Source organism: Monopterus albus, unplaced genomic scaffold, assembly GCF_001952655.1.
Source record: "Monopterus albus unplaced genomic scaffold, M_albus_1.0 scaffold4.1, whole genome shotgun sequence".
NCBI classification, from domain to species: Eukaryota; Metazoa; Chordata; class Actinopteri; order Synbranchiformes; family Synbranchidae; genus Monopterus; species Monopterus albus.
Window position 1 is genome coordinate 3,695,525 of NW_018127884.1, and position 9,421 is coordinate 3,704,945.

Here is a 9,421-nt window from a genome sequence, read left to right on the forward strand (position 1 = left end):
TCCCCATCGTGTATTTCTTCTCATCCATAGCACTTGTAATGTCCTCCATCAGGTCGGTAATGGCCAAAGATGTCGATCGGTTCGACCTAAAACCGTCTTGGCAATCAGAGAGGATTTTATGTTTGTCAATAAATGTATCTAATCTGTTATTAAAGAGTTTTTGAAAATTGTGACAACAGAGAAACCAGTCTATAATTTGTGAAGTTGTGCTTATCACCAGATTTATACAGTGGAATAACCTTTGCTATTTTCATATTATTGGGGAACTGCCCAAGTTGAAACGACATGTTAAAAATATGGGTTAATGGTTTGCATATCCCCTCAATTACCCATTTAACAGTTGTCATAGTGATACCATCACTATCACTAGATGTTTTGTTAACGAATTTATTCACTATCTCTATAATTTTCTTTTCAACTATGGGCTTCAAAAACGTAGAACTCATGTTCCTTTCGATTGTATTATTATTATTTATAGTGACGGATGTATCATCTGTACAAATGCTTCTTGCTAAACCAGGACCAACATTCACAAAGAACCTATTAAACTTATCAACTACATTCTCTAATCTGTTGACTTGTGTATCATTATCCATAAAATATTGAGGGTAGTTACTCTTGCTGGAACTGTTTCTAATCAATTTATTTAATACAGTACATTCCAAGTACCTCTCATGTTATTTTTATTATCCTCTAATACTTTAGAGTAATATAGTTTCTTACATCTCCTCAAAATCTCAATTTATTTGTTCTTATATGGCTTATTTTTCTTCCGCCTTCTTTGATCTGTCCTTTATGAAATCCTTATATAACGCATTCTTCTTTTTACATGCATTCTGTAATCCCTTACTCATCCATGGTTTCCCACTGTAATTCCTTTTGTTTTTATACTGCTTACGAGGATCTTTATGCTATTATATATTAATACAGTATGCTCAACTTGACTTGTTCATTATCTTTGTGTTACATCTTAGCAACAGACACAGGGAATAGTCAATCGGATTTACAACAGAAAATAAAGTGGGAGGATATGAAGACCAGATGCAGGACTTTCAGGCTGTTACTGTAGTTATTCATCAAATTGTTATCAGGGTGAGATAAGTCACACCACCCTCCTTGTAAAGGTTACAGGAATTTCACGTCAGCTCGCTGCCAGGGTGGGCAAATAAGGTGGGAATGGTGTTATAATGAGAGTTCTGCTGTGGACTGAGGTGTTGATGCCTGCTGCACAATGGCAGCTGGCAATTCTTGGTGGGCTCAGTGTTTGATTAACTGGATCGAAATAAAAACTTATAAGCAGATTTGTCCACTTTAAACTTAAACATGACCCATCTTAAACACACACACACAAACAAATCTCTCATACTACTGACAAAAATGATAATCTGATTAATATCAGTGAATCAATTCTGAAGGACCCAGTGCAGAACTTTCATCATCACCAGACTGCTGTTACGTGGTACTAGAGAAAAATCTAGAAAACCACAACTTAGTCTTTATAAAACAAAGACCTGATTTTTCCCTCTTGGAAATTTTCTGCCCAACTACTGAAGATTTGTGACACAGATAAACTATGAGGCTTCTGCAGCAGTGTCAGAAGAGTTTTGTTATGAAGCACTGAAAATTCAGGTTTTATTTGCTTTCATCTAGACATGATTATGTAGTGGCTATCGAATCAAGAAGTCTGACAAAAAATTAAATCAAGACAGAAAACAACAAAGGGGAAAAATATCAGAAAGAGAAATTGGGCCACTTGTGCAGACCTGTGCCCTTTAGGTGACATATGGTCCGTGCCTTCTAACTTTGGCTGGCATGTGCACCTTAACAGAGTGGTGAGGGCAATGGCGAGAGGCGCTATATCCCAAGGATAGACAACATGCCAAGAGGGGCAGTGCCACACACACAGGAATGTGCACTTGGAGTGTTTATCGCTGACAAGAGGTTCGTACTGTGCTCACAGAGCTGAGCATATGACTGACACTCACCCTGCACCAAGACTTCAGCCACAGACTCGCCACCACTTGTTTTAACCTTGTAGTGGCCGCAGTCTTCTTTTGTGGCCTCGTTGATGATCAGAACATGTTTGCAGCCATCTTTCTTGAAGCGATACTTGAAAGATTCATCTCTTGTCAACTCCACACCGTCTTTCTCCCTGCGCAGAATTTCACACATAGGTCAAAATGAATGTGATGTATAGCCAATATTTAACTGTACGGTTGTTACATTTATGAATAGCTGGGCCCCCCAGCATATCTCATACTTTTTTATATATTTTTGCTTAGTTAGCATTTGTGGTTTACAGTATGATCCAGTGGAATGAAAACAGTTTGTGAGGGTCAGGGAGAATATCTAACCATTTAACACTGGCTCCTTCCTCTGAGACTTCACACTCTAACTCCACCCGTTCACCTTTCATGACCATCTGATCCTCCAGATTCTTCACAAGTTGGACAGGAGGCTCTGCAGAAAACACATGCATTAAATCAAATTAAATCATAGCTGGTAATCTCACAAGTTTATATTTTCTGTTTCTTCTAAACCTTAAATACCTTTAACAAAGAGCTCAGTGGTGCACTTCTCCTCTCCCACCAAACAACAATATGCTGCATCATCTACCAAGGAGCAGTGGTTGATGGTGAGGTAGCGCATGTTGCCCACATTCTCAAATATGTACCTTGACAAAGAACAATGTTTTGTACACCGGGAAAGTGGGAGGTTAATTTCTTTTTAGAAAAAGATCTACTCATCACAATATCTGTCATAAAATACTTTGTGTATGCAACTTAAAGACAAATTAACTCACAATCACGTTTTGCTTATGCCACTTACTTGCTGGAGAGGGAAGGACGAGCAGGGAATTTGGTCATGTATTGATGAAAGCAGGGGCAAGAGAGAAAAACATTCAAATGTGAGTCTTTTTGAAAGATCAGCATGATGAGTACAGCTACAACAGAGCTGAGATTAATTCAGACCTTCCAGTTGGTTGAATTTCCTGTCCATTCTTCAGCCATCTCACCTCAACATCTGGATTGGCAACCTCAACAGCTAGTTTTATTTTATGTCCCTTTGTCACTTGATAGGCAGGATCCAACTTTTTGAGGAAAGCTGAGTTTCAGAGAATACATACAATAGGATATTCAGTTACTGTTAGGACTTCTTGTTTTTACATTTGCTAGGATGACAAACTCTGCATACTAACCTACACTTTTCTTCTCATCTTTTCTCATCTTCTTCAGTCTCTTCAGCATGCCTCTCAGGTCGGTGATGCCATACTGAAAAGCAATCTTCTCATATTCTGAAGCAGGAGCATTTTTGAGAAGCTCCCACACGTCCACATCAGGTTCTGTGCTCACATGCACAGCTCTAGCACATAAAAACCAGCCAGAGGAAGAACACTAGTCATTCACCCAGTTTGCCATGAAGGTCATGAATGTAGATCCAAAGACTAACAGTTTCATAACAGTTTATTTGTTCTAACAAGCAACTACTGATTAGTAAACATCAGTTTTCAACTTATATACAAACAATGAAAGTGTAGACTATAATTCTGCATATGCAATATATATATAAAGGGAGAAAAAGTTTGTATACAGTATATAAATGTATTTACATAGCTTAGCTCAGACTGCTCACCTCCCTCAGGGAGTTATACTATTCTCTTTGTACTAATAACTGTTATACATTTGATTAAACAATTACATCCCTAGCAAATACAGTATAATCCCTCAATTTGACTAAAATATTAATGTTATATGTTGGAAAATAGTGTTCACAAACAGCAGCACCCTCAAAAATCAGCTATTTATTATGCATGCTGTTTGGTTTGAGTCAACTTTGACACTATTCTAGTGTGAACTTTACAAGCTATACTAAATACCTGCTTGGGCTAAGTATGTAGGATGTTGTTTTTAAAGTGCTATATAAATAAATTTGATTTGATTTGATTCCCTCCCCTTCCCCCTCTAGTCTGGGTGGTTTTACCACACCTGTCCACTAGGTGTCTTCAGCAACATCTTTACCTGCCATCTGCTTCCTCCTACTTGACTCATGAGTAGACAGGCTGATTATTTTTCCTGAGCTGATTATGTTTTGTTTTTTTGTGTGTTTACATGTTGCCGATATTCTGTCTGCTGCCTTTGGACCTGAGTGACCAGAGTAAATTGCTTTTGAACTGCCCCTGCCTTGCCTCCAGGTGTTTGGGTTCAGGATCTGTGCATCAGATTATAAGCAGTATTTATGACTACTGTGAGCACCTTGTTGCACCTCATTGATAAGAAATGTACTGTACTGTATTTCATTGACAAAGCACTGACCTACAGTATTTTAACAACATAATACAGCAGACTGCAAAAAATTTATTTGTGCACAATTACATAATACAACATTTTATGCTTTATTGTTAAACACTGACTTCTAATAATTGTTCTGACAGTGTTCACTTTTTTTAAAATAAGTCTAAAATAACAGAATCCTGCACAAAAAGAAGTTCTCTTGTATGTAATGTCCTTCCTTAGATAGCAGTTTCTTACCGATGTGAGGATTTTAAACTGCTGCTCATTCAGAGGTAGAACCCAAGAAACAAATATGGCAAAACAAACCAGACAGGTTAAAGCACAGCAGAAGGAACCACAACCGGCATGAAAGAAATATGATTTTAAAACTGATTTTTATAATAGAGGAACACTGCAGTGAAGCAATTACAGCATGCTTAAACAACAGTGCAAGTTACAGTAATATACTGACATCATGCTTAGGTGTCCAATGTCCTTGTGCACTGGGGACAATGAGAATTTGGTCTGGTAATGGTGCGTGATACACAGAAGTGATTTTTACATGCCCAGAAGGTGCTTTGAATTTAAAAAGTGTCCGAAGAAGAGAAAGGTCATAAGGTGAATTTGATGATACTGAATGTCAATAGAGTATGTCAGCAAAAGCCATCAACAACAATTAAAGGGGACAATAAAGAGATTTGTCTGATAAATGTGTAGATATGTTTTATCAAGTGAGTGATAAATGCAATATTAGTGAGCACAAGATTAGGATGAGTGTAGCGAAGTGATGAGTGTAACGAGGTGACTATATGGTGGAAAATCAGGACTTAAATGGATGCATGTAGAAATGTTTTAATTTAAAAAAGTCCAATTTCATTTTCAAGTTTAAATCATGTGACAAAAACATGTTACCCTAAATTATCACTGTGTACTGTGAGGAAATATTCATGCATATTTGCAGGCAGGTTAGTGTCAGTACTATAGTTGATCATTCCAACTTTTGGTTTGCAAATGCAGAAGCTGCTTACTCTCTGAAGATGCAGAATGGCCCACATAGAATGAGTGAGACAGAATTAATTATAAAAAATGTTTTCCAGAAAGTCTATAAATTACACTGTACTTCATTATTTTGTACTTGTTTACCTCTTTTTTAACAAGGTGCTGAAGTCCAGCTCTCCCGAGTCTTCATTCCCGTCTGCACTACTGCAGAAATATCATCCACCAGCAACATAACATTAAGATTATAGGCTGCTTGATTGTTCCAAAGAAAAGATAAATGTTAATTCTTTAGGCATTTATCTGATCTATATTTATAGGCTTTTTATGCAATGTTAATAATTTTCTTTCCACCCTTGCTCCAATATCCACTTGTGGAAGGATATTGAAATAAGATTAGAAGACTAAAACAGAGGAACTAAAGTGGACATGATCACTCCAAGACTCGCCATGCTTTAAGGAACAGATCAACATTTTGGGAAATGCTGTGTGTTGACTGAAACAGAGCAGGGAATCTATTAGCTTGGTTTAGCATGAAGACTGGAAAAAGAATAAAACCAGAAGAAGTGGATACTGCCACTCAGAGATGGCTCCCATTCACCTGAATAAGCCAAAAGCTTTCAGGTTTGCCTTGTATGTATTAATGTTTCTTTAACTGGCCCATTGCTTTTACATTGGATGATGCGATACATACATTACTTTTCTAGGCCTGAAAAGGTTTAACAGATACGAAATCTCTATGATTAAAGATTCATAACGACTGGCCTTGTTTAAAGGTTTAAACGTAGCCCTATTTCTGAACTTTAAAGAGAGCCAGAGCAGGCCATTTACACCTGCTAAGCGAATCGCTTCCAGCTTCAGAAGTAACACACAGTCAGTCTTATCTAACAGTGAAGAAGTCTAACTGTTCCTTAAAGCCATGAGCAGCAGCAGTCATCCATACAAGAACAACAAGACACTAAGGGTTAAAAAAAGAAACAGTGTCTGTACAGGGTCTGTTTGACTCTCAGTGAAAGATAAAAACGAGCAGAGATTTGACTGTGTTTGTCTCCTGCCTCAGATCCAGCAACCAGATTAGAAGGTGAATCTCTGGTTTGTGAGGTGAAGTTACAACACACCATAGCTGCACTTCCTTTATGTGGCAACCCAGTGGATGAGCTTGGCTACTGAAAAGCCTGTATGTCTTAGCACATCCTAAACTTTCAGTATGACCAAACCACCGTCAAAGCTCACTCTGCGAGGTACAGTAGCTGGCTTTGCTGTTTTGATTGACACCTCAGGAGGAGATCCGAAAGAGCTGACTGGTGCATCCAGTGCATGTTAACAAACTAAATTGTTAGGTATGAAAGGTCCAAGGTTCACAGAATCAGAGCTACTATAATTAGCGATTACGTCCAGGATTTTGAATTTGAGTCATCTGTAAATATTTATGTTTAGCTCTCTCATGTCGTCCTGCTGTGGCTAATCTCTCAAAATTCAGCAGATTGGAAGCCGCACCATCCACAACACTGAGTCTGTTTGATTCAAAGGCAGAGAAGAAACAGGCTGCAGGAGCGAGAACGAGACCCTGATCCCTGTCCTGGATTCTCTGTTCTTTAACAGTCTGCGTTTGAATTTGAGCCTCCATTGTTGCCACAAACCCCTTTTACTACCTTGTTGATGGTCCACTTCTCTTCATACTGGCTTCACTCCTGATAGGTTAGCATTTACATGGTTATTTTTTTCTTACACAACATGGTAATATTCCACTGTACATTAACTTTATCAGCTATATGCAAAAAAGTTCTGTCTTTTTTGGCACTTAAATGGTTTCCAGTCATGCTCCTAATGAACAACAAGATGCCGACTTTCGTTACTGGAGCTTATTTGAGGATTTTAATGCCTCTTAATGCCTCTTTAATGCCTTTGTCAACTAAATGGTCTTGATTTCTTACAGAATGTCAAAATTCTACAATGGGCAAAGTATGCTTTTTGGCACATTTGAGTCTTTAAACCTACCAAAGCATGTAGGCACAGTATGCAAAGTATAGAGCTCTGGATGTTGCCTAAAATCCTATTTAAGTACAACTGAACTGTAACAAACAAATACATTCAGCAGTGTACTGAATGCACAGAAAGTAACCAATTTAATTGCCATCTCACTTTGTCACGTTTCACACATTGATTCATTTGGAAACTTCATTTGAAAATAACAAGATTAGCAAAATTACAAGATGGCTGAGACTGCAAATATAAAATAAAAATATGACGAGCCATTTGAACATGTCCTGTTTGTTGTGTGGCTTTTACATTTATTTGTTTATTTAACACGTTTTGAACTTTGACATGTTTTCCACTCAAAAATATTAGTTTACTGTATTTAGTAGTACAACATTTAATACTGATAAATAGATTGACTGCATTAAACTGATTTCAGTATCCAAGTTAAAATGTTTTATAAGCTCAGTAAAGGTGAAACAGTGGTCGAGCTATGAGCAATTATGTTAAAATCTCTCACCTTTTTTTTTTTACTGAAGTTCACCATAACAGTATTAACTAGTAATGGAAAGAAGTATCATACAAGCTGTGGCCAATAGTATCGTTTTCTACAAAGTAACAAAGTCATAAAACTCACGTGCGTCTAAAAGCAGCTCTTATGTCCAAACCTTCGGCAGTACAAGCCTCTGAAATGGACAGAAGGATCAAAAACACTATGATGTGAGATTATATCAGTGACTAATCTGATTGCATTATAAACAACAAGTACACTCACCATGTATAGTCAAGTTAAAATTACAGCTGTCAAACTTATTCCTGAATGAAACCTCACATCTGTAAGCTCCTGCAAAGTTTGCCTGGGCACTGATGATGTGCATTTCAAATGTGTGGACCTGCAACAAGACATAAGACACAGATATACATGAGACAATGAGGCTAACATCTGTCACTTCCCACCAGAAGCCTTTACTATTAATCACTCTCAAATTTGGGATCATCAGGAAGTGCACTGGTGATTTTCTTGCTCACAGTAGTTTCCTATTAAATGTTTGTGTCTTGTTCTGACATGGAATCTGCAGGAGCGACATGTCTTGGCCATAACATTTCCCTTAAGGTAAACTGCTTGTGGTTAATCATGTTATCAGCATGAGTGACTGAGGCAAGAACTTGCTCAACTGAAGGTGAGCAGGTCAAAACTTGCAAAACACATTTGTTGCCTCATGAAGAAAATTATGTACTACCTTTTAACAACAACAAAAACAAAAAAAACAAAAAACAAGCAAACAAGTGTTGTGTTTGCCAATAAAATTTTGAAAGATTTCTTCCAAAGTCTACAGTAGGTTCCTGCTTCTGTCTGCAGCATTACAATACCATGGTGTTGCGGTCAAATGTCTCCTTCAGCTGCAGGTACTTCCCACACTTGCTGGCGAGGTCCATCCACTTCCCTTTGAACCATTTGACCGTCGGTTTCTTTAGCAGTGAGTCAGTATTCACTTTAGCCACAAAAGTGATGTTTCCACCTACACAGAGCAAACAAGTTGTTGTGTGGGTTAACACATCCTTCAGACTCTACGTGCAAGTTCGACTTGCTTATTGTGTAATAAAAATTTATCAAATAATCAGAATGTTTCACACATTCATGTAGATTTCCATTAATTAAAATAGTATCTTGCTTAGCTCAGTTTGACCTGAAGATAATACCATAAATGTTTTAAACATAAACCTTCACAAGAATTTGATAGTTTTTGTTACACAAAACATAACATCCGCACAACAACTTTTTCCAGTGGACATGCTGCAGTTAAAATAACATTTCAGACTATTTTTTATATATACAGTATTAGAATAATCCCAGTATGTGAAACATATTGTATCAGGCTTTACATTTTTTAAACAGTTTTTCCTTTTCCTCTATTTCATATCTTTTATTATATCCATATATACAGTGTATATATATATATATACAGTGCCTTGCGAAAGTATTCGGCCCCCTTGAACTTTGCGACCTTTTGCCACATTTCAGGCTTCAAACATAAAGATATAAAACTGTAATTTTTTGTGAAGAATCAACAACAAGTGGGACACAATCATGAAGTGGAACGAAATTTATTGGATATTTCAAACTTTTTTAACAAATAAAAAACTGAAAAATTGGGCATGCAAAATTATTCAGCCCC

At 37.3% G+C, this 9,421-nt stretch overlaps 1 protein-coding gene across 1 annotated transcript in view; it reads right to left on the reverse strand.

Moving 5' to 3' along the window:
* The window catches only part of mybpc3 (myosin binding protein C3), a 30,137-nt gene that overhangs the window by 13,249 nt on the left and 7,467 nt on the right, over positions 1–9,421 (reverse strand). The window contains 10 exon segments of the mRNA XM_020606250.1: positions 1,986–2,152; positions 2,355–2,460; positions 2,550–2,674; positions 2,830–2,832; positions 2,973–3,105; positions 3,200–3,363; positions 5,415–5,474; positions 7,882–7,930; positions 8,020–8,137; positions 8,616–8,764. Of these exon segments, the coding sequence (XP_020461906.1) occupies positions 1,986–2,152; positions 2,355–2,460; positions 2,550–2,674; positions 2,830–2,832; positions 2,973–3,105; positions 3,200–3,363; positions 5,415–5,474; positions 7,882–7,930; positions 8,020–8,137; positions 8,616–8,764 (1,074 nt within the window).